The sequence below is a fragment of the Malaclemys terrapin genome, chromosome 3 (genome assembly GCF_027887155.1).
Source record: "Malaclemys terrapin pileata isolate rMalTer1 chromosome 3, rMalTer1.hap1, whole genome shotgun sequence".
Taxonomy (NCBI): domain Eukaryota; kingdom Metazoa; phylum Chordata; order Testudines; family Emydidae; genus Malaclemys; species Malaclemys terrapin.
Window position 1 is genome coordinate 79,566,896 of NC_071507.1, and position 21,316 is coordinate 79,588,211.

The 21,316-nt window shown below is 40.2% G+C and overlaps 1 protein-coding gene across 1 annotated transcript in view; it reads right to left on the reverse strand.

The window, feature by feature from the left end:
* The window catches only part of TSNAX (translin associated factor X), a 44,012-nt gene that overhangs the window by 14,390 nt on the left and 8,306 nt on the right, over positions 1-21,316 (reverse strand). Inside the window, exons 3-4 of the mRNA XM_054023476.1 lie at positions 17,919-18,033; positions 15,305-15,435 (exon numbers count right to left, since the gene is read on the reverse strand). Coding sequence (XP_053879451.1) covers positions 15,305-15,435; positions 17,919-18,033 — 246 coding nt within the window. The remainder of the gene's footprint in view (positions 1-15,304; positions 15,436-17,918; positions 18,034-21,316) is intronic.

Below are 21,316 nucleotides of genomic sequence, written 5' to 3' on the forward strand. Positions count from 1 at the left end.
GAGGGGGAAGGCAGGGCATCGCTCAAGGGTAAATGAGTGAGTCATGTGAAATTTGTCTGTTAGGATTTGAACCTGCAGACAGTATAGGTACTGGTCTAGAAAGATTAATCTGATGTTTAGGCCACTAAGCTACCCCCTCATCCCTATCATTTAAAACCTGTAACTGGACTCCTGTGGAACATCCTTTCAAAAAATTGGAATACACCAGTGTTCGCCACCAGCAGAGTGGGGTGCCTTTCCTGATCTTCAAAATTAAACACTGATAAAGCAATGGCAAATTAATGGGTTGATGTGGGTCAATCAGAGGATTTCTCTTGTAAGCTCGTCCCCAGGATGACAAAATTAAAAAACTCCTGGAATATCCAACCAGATCAGACAATTAACTGGATGTTTCTATTAACACAAACAGCAGTTAAAACAGTCAAATGCATTAATGTTTAAATTAGGGCTGTCAAGTGATTACAAAAATTAATCGCATGATTAAAAAATTAATCTCGATTAATCGCAATGTTAAACAATAGAATACCATTTATTTAAATATTTTTGATATTTTATACATTTTCAAATATATTGATTTCAATTACAACACAGAATACAAAGTGTACAATGCTCAGATTACAAGTATTTACACTGTAAAAAAAATATTTTTCAATTCCCCTAATACAAGTACTGTAGTGCAATCTCTTTATCATGAAAGTTGAACTTACAAAGACAGAATTATGTTCAAAAAAACTGCATTCAAAAATAAAACAATGTACAATTTTAGAGCCTGCAAGTCCACTCAGTCCTACTTCTTGTTCAGCCAAACCAGTTTGTTTACAATTGCGGGAGATAATGCTGCCCGCTTCTTGTTTACACCTGAAAGTGAGAACAGGCATTCTCATGGCATTGTTGTAGCCAGCGTCACAAGATATTTATGTGCCAGATGTGCTAAAGATTCCTATGTCCCTTCATGCTTCAACCACCATTCCAGGGGACATGCGTCCATTCTGATGACTGGTTCTGCTTGATAACAATCCAAAGCAGTGCAGACTGATGCATGTTAATTTTTATTATCTGAGTCAGATGCCACCAGCAGAAGGTTGATTTTTTTTTTGGTGGTTTGGGTTTTGTAGTTTCTGCATCAGAGTGTTGCTCTTTTAAGACCTGTGAAAGCATCCATACCTCATCCCTCTCAAATTTTGGAAGGCACTTCAGATTCTTAAACCTTGGGTCGAGTGCTGTAGCTAATCTTTAGAAATCTCACATTGGTACCTTCTTTGCATTTTGTCAAATCTGCAGTGAAAGTGTTCTTAAAATGAACAACATGCGCTGGGTCATCATCCAAGACTGCTATAACATGAAATATATGGCAGAATACGAGTAAAACAGAGCAGGAGACATACAATTCTCCCCCAAGGAGTTCAGTCACAAATTTAACACACTTTTTTTAAACAAGCGTAATCAACATGGAAGCATCTCCTCTGGAATGGTGGCCAAAGCATGAAGGGGCATATGAATGTCTAGCATACCTGGCATGTAAATACCTTGCAATGCCGGCTACACAAGTGTCAAGCGTTCTCACTTTCTGGTGACATTGTAAATAAGAAGAGGGCAGCATTATTTCCTGTAAATGTAAACAAACTTGTTTCTCTTAGAGATTGACTGAAGTAGGACTGAGTGGACTTATAGGCTCTGAAGTTTTACATTGTTTTGTTTGAGTGCAGTTATGTAACAAAAAAAATCTACATTTGTAAGTGGCACTTTCACGACAGAGATTGCTCTACAATACTTATATGAGGAACTGAAAAACACTCTTTTGGTTATCATTTTTACAGTGCAAAGATTTATAATAAAAAATATACACTTTGATTTCAATTGCAACACAGAATAAGACATATAAAATGGAGAAAATATCCAAAATATTTAATAAATTTCAATTGGTATTCTATTGTTTAACAGTGCGCTTAAAACCAATTAATCTTGATAAAAAATTTTAATCCTGATTAATTTTTGAGTTAATCGCATGAGTTAACTGTGATTAATCAGCAGCCCTAGTTTAAATGTGATCATTAGATTTCAGAGTTGACCCCCTATTAAGATTAATATGGCAGTTCACCCTTCTCAGGCTTTGTTTCAATTCAGGTTTTCTGCAGACTCAGGAAAATAGCTTTTATTAGATTCACATTAACAAAGTTCTGTTTCCAGTGATAAGTGCTAGAAACTGAAGTTGATTATACGAAAGCTTAAAGTTCTGTAAAACTATCCACCAGCTGCTTATTTGCTGTGGGAGTGTCCTAAGGTTTACATATTTGGGGATGGAGTGAAGTCAAAGGTTAATTTTATAACTGCCTACCGAAAAAAAGCTGAATCTAGAGCCAGCTTTCCTCAGACACCAGTGACTTGGATATCCTGTTGTGAGAACAGCTTTTAAAAAAAGAGCTCTGGTAATACTAAACACTGACCCTTGCACAATGGAGACAACTAACATGTCCAAACAGAGCATTAAACCAAAATCTTCATAGAGGCCTTTAATATTTTATTTGCTACTGTTTTGATTCACTGTAGCAACTCTTCAAAGACTGAGTCAGTACGCCAATTTGAGTTATACAGCTTTTGGAGTCTTGAAACAACTTTTAGGAGAGAATACAACTTATGCCATGTCTACGTAGGCAAGCTGCTCCATCTAGATTTACTCAAATCAGCTTTTGAACCGATTTAGTTAAACCAGTGCAAACCTGCATAAACAATCTTAATGCAGTTTAAGAAATGTTTATCTCCATTTAAACAGATTCTTAAGTGACAAACTAAAGTGAAATAAGCATATCAACAGAGCCTTTTGCACTGGTTTAAGTACACTGGTGTAATATCATATAATTAGTTAAACCACTGAAAATGTCTCATATAGACAAGACCCAAATATGTTGAGTGTGATTATGGTATGCTCCTGAGGGGTGCTCTGCTAGTTAACATAATGCTTTCTCACCATCAAGAATTATAATTCCTCTGTGTTCCCTTCCTCCCACTTCTCTTCCCCAACCCACCCTCTTTTTTTTTTAAGGATAGATTCTGCTATATATGCTGCAGTAGTTTATTTGAGGTACTAAAATGCTCATATCTGCATGTTCTAGTACTTTGTTGGCATTTTGTTTATATATTTGCTTATTTTATCCAAAAACCTTTATTTAAAAGTTACCAAAATAGAATGGCACCTTGAGTGAAGACTCTAATTTTTCTCCCCAACTATATGAAGACACAATGATGCAACCATGTTTGTTGTTAACTAAAGTACAAGGTATAAATTCAGCATTGAAATAACCAGGTGAAAAATCTATTGAGTTTTTAACAGTCTCTATAGCATCCTTTCCACTATTGTATAACTGAGTCACAATTCTGCTCTGCTTACAGGCTTTCATACACACTGCAAGGCTGAACTAAAGAAATGAAGACAGCACTGGTCTTACAGCTAATTTAAAGACAAAATTTCAAAGATAAAAGAGGCAACTAAAAAAAGCTCATACTTAGTGACAATTTTATACACCTGTGGCCTTGTACCTGTGTTTTGCTCCTACTTGAAGCATCTCTGATAGATGTTCCATGATCAATTCTATTCATTTGCATTGACTTTTGTGACACAATTTAGTCATTCTGTTGAATTCAACAAGTCAAATATTCTAGATGAATTTTTAAAGGGGACTGGAAAACTATGACCAATAAAAATTGTGGTAAACAAGTGTTAAGGTTTCCTGAGCTGGGGGGTAATCAAATGCTAAGCTTACCCACTTGTGATATGCTAATAGGAGTAATCAAATCCCATTGGGCATTAGCTGATCAATACAGGAGTGAAGAAGGAATTTCCCCCTTTGTACAGCATTGCACAACTGGTCAAGTACATCGTAGCATGGCAGATGGGGGTGAAAGTATTCACTAGGCCTATGCTGAGGATGGGATATCAGATGTGATGTCACATTCACTGTTCTATGACAAATCTTACACTACCTAAAAATCTGAGGCCAAAACTAAGGAGGTGCACAGACTCCTTTATTCCATGGAGGGGTGCCCTGAGCCAGCCTCACCAATCCCTCTAGTGGTCATACTGAGCAGTAGCAACAAAGTGACTGGTTAGCTCAGGGGTAGGCAACCAATGGCATGGGTGCCAAAGGCGGCATGCGAGCTGATTTTCAGTGGCACTCACGCTGCCCGGCTCCTGGCCACCAGTCCGGGCGGCTCCGCATTTTAATTTAATTTTTAATGAAGCTTCTTAAACGTTTAAAAAACCTTATTTACTTTACATACAACAACACTTTAGTTAAATATTATAGATTTATAGAAAGAGACCTTCTATAAATGTTAAAATGTATTACTGGCACGCGAAACCTTAAATGAGAGTGAATACATGAAGCCTCGGCACAGCACTTCTGAAAGGTTGCTGACCCCTGGGTTAGCTGCTGCACTATGGTCAGGAACCACAGCAGAGAAGGGACAGAACTCATATGAGCTCCCTGTGTTTGGCCACAACTAAATGTCACAATGTACTTCTTTTTCTAGTATAGGCAGTGCCTAGAGAGGAGAAATTCTGTGTTCTTAGGCTGTATCAACACTGAGATTTTTCATAAGTAATTCCACGGCTGCACCCATCACTGCAGCTCCACCACGCACAGCAACCACGGGAGTGCCAGTCAAGACAAGATGCTGACTTTTTTATAACAATGTCATCTAATCCTATTGAGAGAAAGTGTAGACATGGTGGTAAAACACTGATAGTAACTCATGATCTCCTTTGCAAGAGTTCCTACCACTGCTATTACCAGTAAAGGCATACCAGCGATAATGCAATGGAAAAGCTCAGCTAGACAAGGCCCTACCTACACTCATTATTATTAATTTGTATTACAGTAGGGCAGAGAGGTGCCAAACATATTAGGGGCCCTCTGTTCTAGGCATCCTGCAGAAGAGACCATCCCTGTCCTGTAGATCTTACAAGTCCCTTGACTTTCATGGATGTATCAGAGATCAGAATCAGGCCCCAACTGGTTAATGTTTAGACAAATATCTAGAATTGGGTCCTTACGAAACACTGCATTTGCTCCTCCACCACCCACAAGTCCTAACTACATGCAGTACGAATGTCTATCAAATGCATGGCTACCCTAATTTACCTCAATATTTGCTTTCAGTTGCCTAAGGAGGTAAAGCTTGTTAAGTGCTTCTCATCTTTTGAGCATAATGGAATTATTACATTTATGCAAACTAGTCTCAGAATATACTTTGAAATATTTCCACAAATATAAAAATTTATTATTTATAAAGCAGGCGTTTTTGGGTGCTTAAGTTTGGCGTGTGCATTTGATGTACATTACTGACCGTGTAACAGTATTAATTTATTAGAATAGGCAAAACAGTCATCATGAAAAGCTAACTTCTCTGCTTCACTATAGAGCTTATGGCTAGAATCTTTCCCAGTCCTTCTCCTGACTGACTTCCTGATAAAATTTTAAAGAAACTTTACACATTTCCTCACAGGATATATTTGGTATATATTACAAATTGAGGGAAGGGGCAGGAATTCTATATTCCAAATGTTAACATTTTCAAAATATCAACAAAGCGGAACATTCACAACATAACAAATTAAGAGTTGTATATTAAAAAAAGGACTCGTTATTTCAGTATCTCTGTTTGCTTGTTTAATCATCCCTTGGGATAATCTGTACTGTTAAGAGAAGTGTAGAAAACAGGCATTAGTTTTTGTTGTTCAATTATTAGTGCTATACTCAGTGTTTGAGCTCATACATGTATCCTTTAGGGAAACATCCTGCGTGCCGTTAGCACTATTCTTAATGAGGGAGAGCATGGAACTCCTTTAGTGCTCTGCCAGAATTGTTTTATCTTCAAGTCAAAAGAACAACTGTTTGGAGTAATCCCAAAAAAAACATTTAACAATTAAAGTGGCAAATAATATTCCCAAGCATCTAGCACTGTTCTATTTATAGACTAACAGTTATTATACCAAATAAAATACATATCAGCCAGCTTTATTATGCAGCTAGAGTCATGACTCTATAATTAAAGTGGTTAAGATGGTTTCTATTACAAATCCAGTTATGACCCCTCCTTATTCTTTCTGGGAGAAGTAGGGTGGGGAGCGAGAGGATGTCTCATGTTTGATTTCTAGCCAGAGGAGAATATTTTTAGGAAGCGTGAGGTTAATTGGACAAGCTGTTTTTGAGATATGGGACACTGTCTTTTTTAAAAATTCTTTTGTCAATTCATGCTTAATTCAAAAATGTTTTGGTCCAAAAACTTTGCTTGTGTTTTTTGTACTAGTCCTCAACAACAACAAGTGCAAAGAGCTTTTTTTTTAAATACTAACTTGTAGTGGAAAATTTTAAAGTTATTAAAAGGTCAAGGTTAAAACTCTAGGAGGTATGTAAAGGCTTCCTGGATATTATAACTTTCATGAAACATCTAGCAAGTTTACAAGCTCCACTGTAACTAATCTAGCCTTTAGTTTTTTTAAAATAAACTATCCAACCTTTTTGTCATAATGATAGACTTAGAAATGCAACCCAATAATAAGGCTTGTACCTTTGTCACGGATTTTTCTTTATGACTCTTCTTTACAATTATGGTTATTCATGATAAATTTTAGGAGGGAAAACTGGTCTCTTCTATCCCAATAGTATTGTTGCTTAACCACACTTCATTCACCTCCTGATTTCCTGTATATTCCTGACAGTATGCCATTCCCTTAGATACCAACATCAGCACTATCATCCATAGAAACTCACCACATTTCCATCGGTCCATGAGCCAATACTTTTTCTCTTTGCCACCCCTACTCCTGAATGGAGAGTGGAAGTCCCTGTGAACAAGGTGGTAAGAGGGGTATTACCAACTCACCCAGAGTTTAACCTGTGGTCATGCATAGGCTGACTACATAAAGTCTAGGGCCATGTCTACACTAGCACTTATGTCGGCAAAACTTTTGTCACTCAGGGGTGTGAAAAAAACAATCTGAGTGACGTAAGTTTTGCCAGCATAAGCGCTGGTGTGCACAGCGCTATGTTGTGGGAGACGCTCTCCCACTGACATAGCTACCACCACTCGTTGAGCTGGTTTTATGATGTTTATGAGAGAGCTCTCCTGTCAGCATAATACAGCTACACAAGCACTCTTACAGCGGCTGCTGTAAGCTTGTAAGTGTAGACATGGCCTGAGTCTTTTTTCAAAACTTTATATAACAGCAAAGGGCAATCATACAGTCATTTCCTTAACTATAAGCTACCTATCCATGACAATCAATGCAAGTCTCACCTTACAATGACTGGGGAGCTCAGTGTGCTGAAATGGATTCATCGTCTGGACCTTTCTTCCTCAACCTCACTCAGCTCCCCCCTTACTTATTTATAACTTTCCTATGACAGCTGCAGTGAGAGGTTTCCTCCCCAGCGCCAAGCTTTAATGTTACATTCAAACTAGCAACAATCAACTAGAGCAACTTCTAAAATATTTGTTAATCCTTTCCTGACCACTTGAGAGAAAGTAAAGAAAAGAAAAACTATAATCAAGAACATTCAGTTCTATAATGAATGTGGCAGCGTAGGTAAACACACTGTTAACACTCAATTCAAAAATCAGCATGGCAGAGCAAGTCACATGTTCTCAAAGTTAATACTCAGCTCTGCAAGCAGCAAGGTCGGTTTCGCCCAAGGTGTTCCAGAGAAGGGGACAAAAGAGAATTCTTTCTGCTCCTGCTACACTCCCCACCTTGATGTCCAGGACTAAGTCAAATGTCACCTCTCTGAATCAGAAATCTATGAAGCCATGCCATGCCATCCGGCATCACTGCCAGGTGGCATGCTTGTGAGGGACCATCAAAGACATGGTGCCCATCATAGTTCAATCTCTAGAAGGGAGTGCTTGCCTCATGGCTACCTCTTCCCTTAAACATGATATTTTACGTACATACATCATATCCAGCAACCAAGCATTATCCTTCCAATCATAACTAAAACTTATGAACCAAACAGTACAATTGAATGTAACATGAAATTTAGCATTCCCATTCCTGTGGGTAACCATCCTAAGAAAATTTTCCACCAGCTAACTTGTCCTTCCTTTTCAATTATCTGTGCAACAGCTTTCAACTGTCCGACCTCATGAGTTACTTTAATTTGCAATTTTTTTTCTTTCTTTTCCTAAGAAGTCTGTCTTGCAATTTCAGAAAAGTCCAGCAGTTGCTGCAACTGTCTAGTAGATGGTGGCAAATCAATCGGCTGTAAGTGGATTTTCAATTTTAAGTCCACTTTTTCATTCTCATACATGACGGAAGGTACTCAAAAGTAGATGTCATCTACCCGAAGGGTGGTGATACTGGAATCAACTTCAATGGTATTAACACAACACCTGGATCTATCAGGCACTCTTCTCCATCCAAAGTCACTATACCTACAAGAGAATGAAAACACATTCCCTTCTCCAAGGTAAAAGATGTTAGTTCCATCTGGCCATATTCCCTCTACCGCACACTTCCTAATGAATCCAATATTCTTGGGTCAGTGGCTGCTGGTGTAAGGATAAAGCCACTGGTTGCCATTGGCCTGAGTTGTTATAAAATAAACACTGAGGCCTTTATGTGGAGTGCAGGATTAACTTACTCATCAATTTTCCCACACTGACTACTGGATACAGTACTGTTATGCAGGATCAAGGCTGGCACGACAATGGGTGCACACACACCCACGTGTTAAAATTGATCACCATACTTGATGTTACCAAGCATAATTGGAAACCTGATCCTGCATCCAATTACTTAACACTGCAGGTAATGCACTCAGCTTTACTGATATTGTGACTTTCTTAATTATTTCCTGCACAAGTATTCTCCTTCCCAGCATGCTAGATCTCAAGATTCATCTTCATTAAAACCCCTCTGAACATCTACCAGTGATCGTAACTTACCCATAATTAGATTTGTCAATGGTGCCATTGTTTCTAACACCTGATGGTGTAATATTTGAAATTCTTGATCCATTCCTGCTTGATTCGACAGGGCTTGTCCCACATCCTTAGTGATGCTAATCAATTTATTCCTAATTACTTCTAAATTCATAGTATTCAATACATCTACTCCTGGGCCTATTCCTCCTAAAACTGTTCCTACATCTCTAGCCCTTCTGTGTGGATTATGTCATTCTACTGGTCCCAGGATTTGATTTGACCATCCTGGAACAGATCTTGCTGAGTGGCTATAAACTGGGAACAATTTGAATATGTATACATGATAGTCAAATTCCATTGGGGAATTTTCCATGTATAGATTTACCATTGAAAGTTGGTTAGAACAGTTTGCTGGCCACTGGCTTTAAACTGTGTAGAGGTTGTGCTTCTATTATCTTAACACATCATCCTCTCAGCACCTGCTCCTCACCATTACTTGGCACTGATGATTACGGTGCCCAGAGTAGTAACCCTTGGAACTTTTAGTATAACAACAGGTTCTCTACAATAGGCTATTTTCCTACCTGTAAAAAACCAACAACATGTATAATTTCCTGCTACATCTTCACCTACTATGAAGTTCAACCACCCTTTCCAGGCAGCTGCCCATCCACTAGGTGGCATTATGGAAGACTTTCAGAAGCATTCACTATGATCCTATTCCACAACCACCCAAACCAATGTTCATGTTCTTCTACTAAAGCTCCATCCTTTGCATTTCTTAAAGACACCTAACAGCCAAAACTAATGTTTTAGCCCCTTGGGAAAGCTAGCTGGGACTGGACCGACATTTTGCTTCCATCTCCTACCACTGCAGTTTGTCTCCACATCCAAGCCAATGAGTTTGGGTTCTTGGTCCAAGGTCTTGGGATGTTCCACATCAGTGTAAGGATCACACCTAGGCTAAAGATACTAAAACCACTTGCCTTTCTAGAAAATAAGTTAGTTATTTCCCTACAAATCTTTTAAATAGACTACTGTGGAACCACCGTTCAGAATTCTTCCCCTTACCTAGATATACTATATAAACTGTTGGACTAGCTTTATGATGTGATATGGCCCTTCCCAGCCTGCAGTAATAGAATGATTTCCTCTTTTTACTGCTACTGAATCTTCTACTTGCTACTCCATTGTCTGCTGAGTTCTATTAAAATATTTATCCATTCTCTTCTTAGTATCCCCCAGACTGAATGCTACATTTCGATGAGCTGACACCATGGTCTTTGCTAGATTTTCAACCCACTTATCTGTTAGAACCAGGGGCTGAAGCTCATAAGGAACTGGACTAAACCAGATTTTTGGTAATCTCACTGCCCACCCTGTAATCATGTCATTGGGTGAGAGTCCATGTGAATCACAGGTGGTGGCCCCGATGGCCTTTAAGATAATCAGGAGTTCTTTACCTTTCTATCTGAATTCACTGCTGCACAAAGAAACCAGTTAACATACTGCTCTACATTCCAGCCTTGATTTAACTACCATCTCATCTGATAAGTTCCTTAGTTTTATTGATTCCCTGATGTCCTCCTTTATTGTGAACCAGTACCATAAAATTAATCCTATGTAATTCAGGTATTACCCATTCCCAATTTTCTCCAGTTTTCATCAAGATTAAGACTTCTTTAGTCACTTCCACTTCTGTTTTATTAAACTTTCCTACCCTCAAAATAGCCTCTTTAATCTGTTTTACTTCCTCACTGGTTTCTTGTAACTATACCAGGCCATGATCTGTAAGCTCCACCTTGAGGTTAACTACTGCCTGTACCTGGCCCTCTTCTTTAGGTTTTCCCCCAAAACGGTTTCTCCATGCTGCCTACTTAGCTAATTAGTTAGCCGTGCTAGTCCAATAAGCTGCTCCATTACCTTTCTTGTGAGCTCTTACCTTGATTTTCTTTGCTTATTTTCCCTTTGCTTGGCTAAGTGGACGATATACTGCAATAATGAGGTTATGTTTTAGAGGTTTCCCATTGGTGGAGGTCATGTCCTGGGTCTCCCAGCGATGAAGCCAGGTTACCAGGGCTTGACAGACCCAATCTGGGAGTGAATAAAATGACTTTCTGTATAATTGGGGTTTCTTCCAATCCTAAGGCAAACATTGCTAACTATGCATATCGTGCAGATTGAGTACCACATACAGCATATTGAATTTTGCTTTCTGATTTTGGGTCTATTAAGGCAAATCCCATTTTAGGTTTCCCCTTTAAAAATAAGAGGATCTATCGACAAACCACATCTGTCCTGATTCTTGATTTTGTCTCTCATTCTCTCATATACCACCTTCTAAATAAACAAGATTCCATCCACATTCTTCAGGAAGGAGAATCCTTCATACATCAGTGTTTCTCCTTCATATATCAGACCGTATGCCACAGCTGATGCCCCACCGCTAGCTTGTACCTTAATATCTTAGACAGGTAACATCAGTTAGGCAGCTTCACTCTCCACTGGATTTATACCCCTGGCATCAAAGATGATACTTAACAAATTTACAGAATTCTGTGCTAGCTGGGCACTTTTCATTAATCTTTAGCCCTGCCTGATACCATCAACACCTCATTCAAGACTACTAGGTGGTGTTTAAAATTCTGCATATGTATTAATAGGTCATCTACATATTCAGTGACATTTACATTCCATTGTACCTTGTCCAACACTTCTGTCACATGTCCATGAAAAATACTCTGGCATTATGGTACCCTTCAGGAACCCTCATCCAATAAACTGTTCTCCCTGGAACATGAACGCAAATTTATACCAACACTCAGGATGAAAAGGGATAGCCCAGAACCCCTTTGATATATCCAGAACAGAAAGCACTTGGCCCCCTGCCATTACATCTTAATATTAAACTATCATGGGTGTCAAGTATCAGAGGGGTAGCCGTGTTAGTCTGAATCTGTAAAAAGCAACAGAGGGTCCTGTGGCACCTTTGAGACTAACGAAAGCTTATGCTCCCAATACTTCTGTTAGTCTCAAAGGTGCCACAGGACCCTCTGTTGCTTTATCATGGGTGCTGTCACTGGAATGACATTATTTAAAGCACAATAATCAATAGTCAATTGCCACTTTCATTCCTGTCTTTCAGTTACAGTGACTTTAGGTGCTACTTGTAATTATAGCAAGTTTACAGACATTTCATACAAAAATGTGATTTTTCAAGTTGGCGATGATGTCTCTTTAAAATGAACTACACCAATTCACTTCCCTCCCTCCCCCCAGAGCATTCTCCCAGACCCAGAGGGTGTCAGGTTTTCTCACTTGCTTTCTGAGCCTCTGCTATGGGGTTTCCAGTATTCTGAGCTCAGTGAAATTTCTCAGTCCTTTTACACCTAGAATGTATACTGACAGCAGTATGGAGCAGAGCCTATAAATGCTGTGCACACCACCAGCTATGTGGGATTATAACAAGGCTTGGAATGTGAGCCAAAAGGGGTCTAAGAGTTTCATAGGTTCTACTGGCAAAGTTTGTGTTTCTATCAGGCCTCAAACTGTTCTGTTCGTACTTGATACCAGGTCATAACCCCCTGAGAACTGCATTTAAAGATTCACTGATGAATTAAGCACTACCTTAACGCAAAGGCAACTTACATAGCCAAATAAAGATTTCAAATAAAAACAAAAATATTCACATTACAGTCAACTCACACTGTTCACAATTTCTTTGAGCATTTACTCTGCAACACTACAGAGCAATTTATAAACTTTCTTAACACTAATTAATCGTCTCTGGCTCCACAGAACACTAAACTACAAGTGGCATGAAGATACACAAACATACACAATGCGTAGTTTCTACTAAAAGTCACGTTCACTTTTTAATTGGACTAAAACAAATATATAACTGGTAAAGAAACAGTGACAGTCCTGACTCAGTGAAAGACTGCAATATGGTATACTGCTGATGTCTGGCTGTCACAGTGCAGATGATCCAAGTTAAGGACGAATTTTAAGTGTAACCATAGTTTGGAATTACATTGACAAATGAGCTGTAAATTCATGAATAAGTATGCATCCACAGCCCTAACTTGGATGCTGCAAGTTACATCCCTTATAGATAGTTTTGTAAACTGGGGGAATAATATAATGACCATAACTTTAGGGATTTTTGTTTGCTAACTACTATAGCCATTCAGGGGCACCTTTTCAACACTCATTACTCAAACTAAATTCTCATTGATGTCAAGATGAGTTTTGCCTGAGTAAAGAATGACAACAGGAACCCTGACGTATTGATTAATTACTCAAGATTTTCTTTAAAAAAAGCTTGTCAAGCAAGAAGCCTGGAGACAGAAGTATAATGGCTGATTTTTCTCGTGAGATGCAATAAAATAGGCATTGCAGCTGATGTTAGTAACATTCAGGTTGTGCAAATACACTGGTAGTTAGTATCTCAGATTTTTTATTTTTTTAAATAAATCTCAGCAAATTTCTCCTTCTCTCTCTACCACTTCTGCCTGTTATTTCTTCTAATGCACATATCTGGAAGTGTTAATGACAATGAGAAGTGTTTTTTTAGCCCTAGAAATTGGAGAAACATCAGAGCCGGTTGAGTGTGATGCTGGGCAAGGCCACAATTAACATGTTTACCCATGTTATATAAAATGGTGTAGTCAGGGACTCTAACTTGTGCAATGATCCCCAATAGATTTAGTAAAAAACACAACGTAACCCCCAACTGCAGAATCTGAGCCTAATTTGCAAACGTAGATACCCGGGTCCCTAAATTAGAATACCCAATTATAGATTTAGACTAGTGTTTCTCAAACTGTGGTCCGCGGGCCCTGCTGATCAGGCTCCCTGCCTGCCCTGGCTCTGCACCACTCCTGAAAGCGGCCAGCACATCCCCGCAGCCCGGAGAGGGGTGGGGGAAGTGTCAGGGGGTCTCTGCATGCTGCCCCCGCCCCAAGCACCAACTCTGCAGCTCCCATTGGCTGGGAATTGCGGCTAATGGGAGCTGTGGGGTGGTGCCTGCAGGCAGGGGCAGTGGGCAGAGACCCTTTGCCCCACCCCCTACCTAGGAGCCGCTGCCAGAGAGATGTGCTGATTGCTTTTGGGAGCTGCCCGAGGTAAGCGCTGCCCACACCCCTCACCCTTTCTCACACCCCTCAGCCCCTCCTGCACCCAAACTCCCTCCCGGAGCCCGCACCCCTTCCTGCACCCCAACTCCTGCCCCAGCCTAGTGAAAGTGAGTGAGAGTAGGGTAGAGCAAGCGACAGAGGAAGGGGGGGATGGAGTGAGCAGGGGGCAGGAAGAGGTGAAGTGGGGCCTTGGGGGAAGGGGTAGAGTGTGAGCGGGGCCTAGGGCTGAGCGGGGAGGCTTGGGGTCCCTGAAAACTTTTAAATCAAAATGGGAGTCCTCGGGTTGCTGAAGTTTGAGAACTGCTGATTTAGTTGAGCAAACTGGAACTTAGGTACTCAAAAAAACACTTTCAAGTAAGAGTACCAATACAAGCACCCAAATGAAAAATGGGGGGTCCACAGTTTTTTGCCGAACCATAGACAGGTTGAAACAGCAGGAATAGTTTCTTTTCTTTTTTTTTTTTGGGGGGGGGGGTTGGGATTGGGGGGGCAGGGGTAAAGAAAGTTTTTGAGGTAATGGCCTCTTTAGAAGGCCAGCAGGACACTGAATTCCAAAGGTTCCAAATGCAGTTGGAAAAACGTAGGATGGTTGGATTGGTGGTGAGGTGCTTCCATATTGGCCGCAGGCCTGCAGAGCACCTGAGAAAAGGTACACATATTTGGGAAATTGAGTCTAGGGAGGAGCCAGACACTCTGAACAACAGAAAAGAAAGAGACTGAGTGCACTGACTGGAAACCCAGGAGTGGAACAGTACTGATGCATCTACTAAAGACCAAGTGATGCTTACAGCCGGAGAGTTTCTGTTGATCACTACTGCCACAAACAGTGCCTAAATACAGTTGTTTTGCATGTGAGAGGATATAAAAATACTGTGGGGAAACTCAACATATTGCTTCCATCAGTGTAGCTGAAATGTTAAGATGACCTTTGAAACTGTTTATAAAAAGACTGTCATTTACACAGAGAAGTTGAAACAGACTGGGGAGGAGGGAAGTTAGAATGGTTGCACACAGTACAGTTTGTGCTTGATATTCATATCTATACAATGTGTTTACATATTTGAGTGTTATGAAATATAACCAAGAGCATGTTTTTTAATCTTCAAAAGGAGGAAAATCACAATCTATGTTTTAAAGTGCAAAGGGTGAGCCAAATTCAGCCCTGGTGTAAGCAAATGCATTACTGCTGAAGTAATGGACCTGCACCTAATGTGTGCGCCCATCCTATTTGAATGTAGACTTACCTGGAGAGATGGCTCTGTGGAACTGATACATGTCTTCTCCTATCAGTTCTTGTGCTACTTGCTTAATTTTCTGTCTGACGGCTTCTAATTTGGCCTCAGATTCATTTAGTATTTCCTCCCCATTGGGATCACTGTGAACACAAAATACAAATAAAATTACGAAGTGACAGCTGTTAGAACATCAAAAAAAGTTCAATTACATACTTTATCTTCTACTAACCACCCTATGTTTAATTAGTGCAGTCAAAATTAAATATTTTGGAATGAGCCAAATTTAAAATGAATCTTTCTGATCTAGTGTAAGTAGGTACCTTTGTTCTCCATTGCAGATTCAAAAAAGAATTGCCCTTAAGATAATCAACCATTCAAACCCAGTCTGAATAGCATGCTGCTTATTTCAGGCTGTAGCTTTAACTATGACTAAAGCAGAAGTAATGAGGAACCTCATGACAAGGCTCAAAATAAATATGCAAAATAGCTAGAAAAATCTGCAGAAGATTTCTCTCCCATACACAAAATCCACAGCATTTTGCAATACATTAGATTAACATAGCACAAGGATCTACTTTATAAATGTTTTTAGGCAGTATTTATGAAATATGCCACTAAGGAACCCTCTACAGTATCTGGTCCACAACTATTGTTACATTAGATTTTATATACAGCATTTAAAGGACAGTTCATCTATTATAATTAAAAAGCCCGGACGATGTACACAGTATTATAGGTTTACGACATCTCTTTTTAAATTACTATTTTGTGGATTTAGCGGCTACAGTAAAAGCTGTGTTATCCAGCCCTCTACCAACCAAAAAGCTCTATAAATTGGCATTTCTAATCTTCATAGAATGTCTGGTTTGTAGTCTGGTTGATGCAGGGCTGGCAGGCTCCCTACCTGGCTCCGCGTGGCTCCCGGAAGCAGAGATATGTCCCTGCTGCTTCTAGGCGGAGGAACGGCCATGAGGGGGTCAGAGTGTGGGAAGGGGTGCGGGGCTGGTGGTTGGGGTGTGGGCTCAGGGAGGGGGTTTGGGTGCAGGAGAGGGCTTGGGGCAGGGGCGCGAGAGGGGTTTTGGGCTGCCGGATCCAGGGAGTGCTCACCTCAGGCAGCTCCCCACAAGCGGTGACCTGTCCCTGCTGTTTTAGGCAGAGGCACAGATAGGCAGCTCTGCACACAGCCTCTGCCCACAGGCGCCAACCCCGCAGCTCCCAATGGCCGCGGTTCCTGGCCAATCGGAGCTGCAGAGCCAGCGCTTGGGGCGGGGCAGGGGCAGTCGCGCCTCCACCTTGGAACAGCAGGGACAGGTCACCGCTTGTAGGGAGCTGCCCGAGGTGAGCACCCCCTGGATTCAGAACCCCAAAATCCTTCTCACGCACCAATCCCCTGTCCCAAGACCGCTCCCACACCCAAACTCCCTCTCAGTTAACCGAAATTTTTCACTTACCAGTACCCCTCTATTCCCCCAACAGGACGGATAAAAAAAGCTTTTACTGTAGTTTGGTTATGAACAAATGTTTAAAGATGGTTAGAATTCTGAAACTGGGCTCTGTACTGAATAGTTAAGACAGAGAGGGGAAGGGAAGTACAGACACAGTATGGCAAACCACCATTAGTACACTTCTACAAAACAGGATTCCATGATGCAAAGAAATCTAAAAGCTTATGCTGAGTCTACACACACAAGCCTTCTCCCCCCCTGAAAGTTCCAACGTTGCTATTCTTTGTGCAGCAACAGAGGCAGCGCTAGTGCAGCAAAGGCTCTAGTGGCCACTAGAATGATAAACCACCATGTTGTTTACCTCTGCTCCAAGCAAGTCTGGACAGCATCAAGGTTAAAAAACGGCAGCTGCCAGCATCTTACCTACAATAGCATTTACACTGTTGCTACCATTGTGGAGCTGCACTGGTGATAACAACAGTGGGAAATTTTAGGGAAAAAAGACGAATACAGACAAAGCCCAGTGTCTGTAATTACGTATGTAATTCTCCAGGTAAATCTTTTATACAATAGGCTGTGGCAAGCCTCAACTTTTTCCATTGTTCTCCCACAGCACCTACTGCTTCCAATGATCAGGGCACAAAATGCAAGGCACCCTACAGCTATGTATATAGACACTCCTTAAATTCCAGCATGTATGGGGTTCTGAGTAGAACCCAGGTTCCTGGCTCATCACATGGGTGATCTGGGGTGGGACTATAAAAGAAATGGGCAAGTTATTTCAAAGGCAGCTACCTAGAAGGGTGTGTTCTTTCCCCTCCCAGCTTGCTGGAAAGGTCTCTGTTGGCTGTTACCAAGTGTTCCGTGTTACTCTGGCCTTGTTTTGGAATATTCTTTATGTTAATAAAGCCATCTCTAAGGAAATGGATTTGACATGAATTAGAGACTGGTCCTTACTTTTAATTTCCCGATTGGTGCACGCGCCAACTGGCTTACATATCCTTTTAGAGGAAATAAAACACAACAGCTTGTGGGAAATGAACTGAGCCTATGTTTATCTTCCTTGATGTCTAGCTCAACAGAATATTGCATCTGTTACTCATAGATAGAGAAAACTCTGCAAGGCAATAGCAAGTTTCTGGGTCAGCATGGAAATGGGAATTAATATTGTGACTCACCTAGTAATCCTGTGAAGTAGGAATATAGTCCTTTTACTTTCAATAGTTATATCACGACTAAGTTTCACAAGCCTCTCATATTTATCATGTCTTGTATCAAGCTCCAGTTGAAATGCTAAGAACAGAATGCAGATGATCACAAAAATAATTCTCATGTGTAGTCTAGTACAATAATATTAAGTATTCTATTCCTACACTATTTGTGTAACAGAAACATTTAATCTTCCATTATTTCACATTTGTTTTAGATTTTTTTATATACAGAAGGTCACACAATTACAATGCTTTACTATAGGTTACAGCAGGGAAAATACAATAAATAATACATTTTAAAAGCAGTAAGGAAAGTCATTTTTATTCCTAATATACTAATTTATGGCCTGATCCTGCTGCCACAATGTGGTTTAGCTTGTTTGGTTTAGCTTCATCATAACTTATATGACTAATTAGCTGCTACTCCCTTATAATGGGTTTGTACTAGTTAATCTCTGTTTCCACTCATGTCTCAACACCTCCTCCCGCCACGCTCACTCTTTGGAGGGTAGACACATCGGGAATACATGTTATGTCTGTATTATGAGTCTATGTGAACAGTTTGTTTAGAAATAATGATGATTCCTAAAGGATTTTAGTTACCTGTGAAACATTCAAAATGTTTTGACTGTGATCAAGAAAAAATTTACAGTTCTCACTTTCTTTCTTTTGTTGCTCGTTCTTCCTTACCTTCTACTTTCTCTCTTTTTTCTGACAGTTCTCCTCAATTCATTTGTATTAGGGCTCTTACATTCTCTCTAACTTGCCACCATATACATACATTCAATCCCGCAGAAGGCAGTCAAACATACGAATATGTGTGCCTCTTTCGATGTAACAAATTCATGATGAACAGCTATTCTTCAGATTGGAGAGAAGTTAGATAGTGTAGGGTCAGCATTGGGATTAATGTTTATTAAATATAATGGACAACAAAAGGGCAAAGTTAATCAATTCCAAAGTACAAGAAATCTGATAACAGGGCATCTTTTTAAAAAAAGGGAGAATTTTTAAATGTTCCCCCTGCAAGGGTTAGTAAATATTTTACTAAAAATATTACACAGAAAATGCAATTGTTCTCTGAATATTATTGTGCCTAATTTGGAGAGGAAGGCTTTTGTCTATACTGAGAAAACATATCAGAAAACAAGTTGATTAAGGGTATATCTACAATGCAGCTGGGAGCATGCCTCCCAGCAGTAGACAGATATGCTAGCTCTGTTCAAATCAGTGTGCTAAAAATAGCAGTGTAGCCAGTGGTAGCATGGTCAGCAGCTCAGGCTAGTCACCCGAGTACATCCCTGGGGGATCTGGGAGGGAGTCTGAACTGCCACCTATGCCAACCCCAACTATTTTTAACACGCTAGCTTGAGTAGAGCAAGAGCATGTGTGCCGACTCGTGCTGGGAAGCACACTCCCAGCTGCGGTGTAAACATACATGCAACTCTGTGGTTCGACCAGTTAGCATGTTTCTAAACACAACTGTCTCTGTTCACACTAAAAGAAAAATAATTTTGAACACTGTGCTAGTTACAAAATGTTAATCAACACATTTCCTAACAGGATGCATTTTCCCAGTCTAGACAAGACCTATAGTCAATTATTAAAGTGTGAAATCGGATTGTTGCTCTTCTTTAAATGCAAATCTCACCATGGCCTTATTTATAGATTCATACTAATGCCTGCATAGTGGTATTATAGGGGCCTCAGGGAAGGGAACGGTTTAAAGCATGATAAACTAGAGGTCCTTAATATCAGACAATTAACAGTGCACACAAAGATTAACAAAATATAAAGTTTCATTCATGTGAATTTATTTTTGAAGAATTCTAATCACTCATTTTCATATAACACCGGATACCATTAATAATCATGCTACAGCTGCACCACAAAGTTAATTTTTATTTGTTTACAGACATACAAAATATCTAGTTTTGGAAAAACAACAATATCAATTACTGACAATCAGTAGAAACCTTCTCTAATAGCAGCTATGTGCTCCAAATAATGAAGTCTTCACTTTACAAAAGCTTATTTATCTTAGTTATATTAGTCTTCTACCAATAGATAATTTTAAATCATGCCAAGATATGGGTTTAACTTTCTGATCAGATCAATTATTTTCCATTGTTTTATTTACACACACCAATTTCTGTTTCCTAGCTTTTTTTCATGTTGCAAGGACTCCCCAACCCCACACAATTATCCTTGGATTCTTCCCTCTTCACAGTACTCAACCCTTAAAAGAAAAGTGGAGCAACCTTGTTGAGATATTAAATCAGGGGTCTGGATCATATCAGTGTGCTTTAATCAAGTCAGTTTCCCCTACAAAACCCACCTTGCAGGTGTCTACATAAGAAAGGTGCATTTAAGGTGATTTTTTTAAAAGCAGTTGAACTAGTGCAAAGCACTGTGTAATCACTTAAAGAAGAGTCATAAAGAAAAATCAGTGACAAAGGTACAAGCCACATTATTGGGTTGCATTTCTAAGTCTATCATTATGACAAAAAGGTTGGATAGTTTATTTTGGTTTAAACCAAGCTTATTTTGATTTAGTTTAAATTAGGAACAGGTTTAAGGCTAAATCAAAATAAGACTCTCAAACCAAAATAAATGTCTACACATGGGTTTGCACTAGTTTAACAACTAAACTAGTTAAAAAACTTCTGCGTGTAAACAAGCCCTAGTCTCAAATAACTACAACTGTCAGTTGTGAGCATCAAAGCTCTCCTTTCAAAGGTGATGAGCAAGGTTAAGATTCTGTCATGGGTATTTTTAGTAAGTCAGGGATAGGTCATAGGCAATAAACAAAAATTCACAGAAGCCTGCAACCTGTCCCTGACTTCTACTAAAAATACGGGGGTGGCGGGAGCTGTTCTGGGGGCCACTGCTCTGGGCCTGGCCAGCGGCTCCGGCAGCAGTGTTCCAGTGGACAAGGCTCCAGCACTGCCTCAGAAGTAACAGAGATCCATGACAGAATCATATTCCTAGTGATCAGCAAGAAGTGCTCTGTCTCACTCTTCCCCTAACTAAAAAGTGACCCCATCAGCTTTGCGACCAGGGGCTGCTAACAGGGAGTTTCGCAAGGGAGTTCTCCAGGTGAAGGAGGAGCAATACAGCACCCTTTTGGGCTGACAGGGGGCTGCAGACGGGAGTTTGACAGAGGGAGGCTTACGATGGTTAGGAAGACCCGCAACACCTGTGCCAGCACTGCTACTGTCTCCTCCACCTGTGCCTGTAGCCAGACAGAGCGCCTGAGCATGGATGCCTCTACCCAGATCCTGGTGTGGTTTTGCAAAGACTGTAACTTGCAATTTCCACTTACTGATATCCAGGCTGCGGGGACCATCCAATGTGAGAGGTGC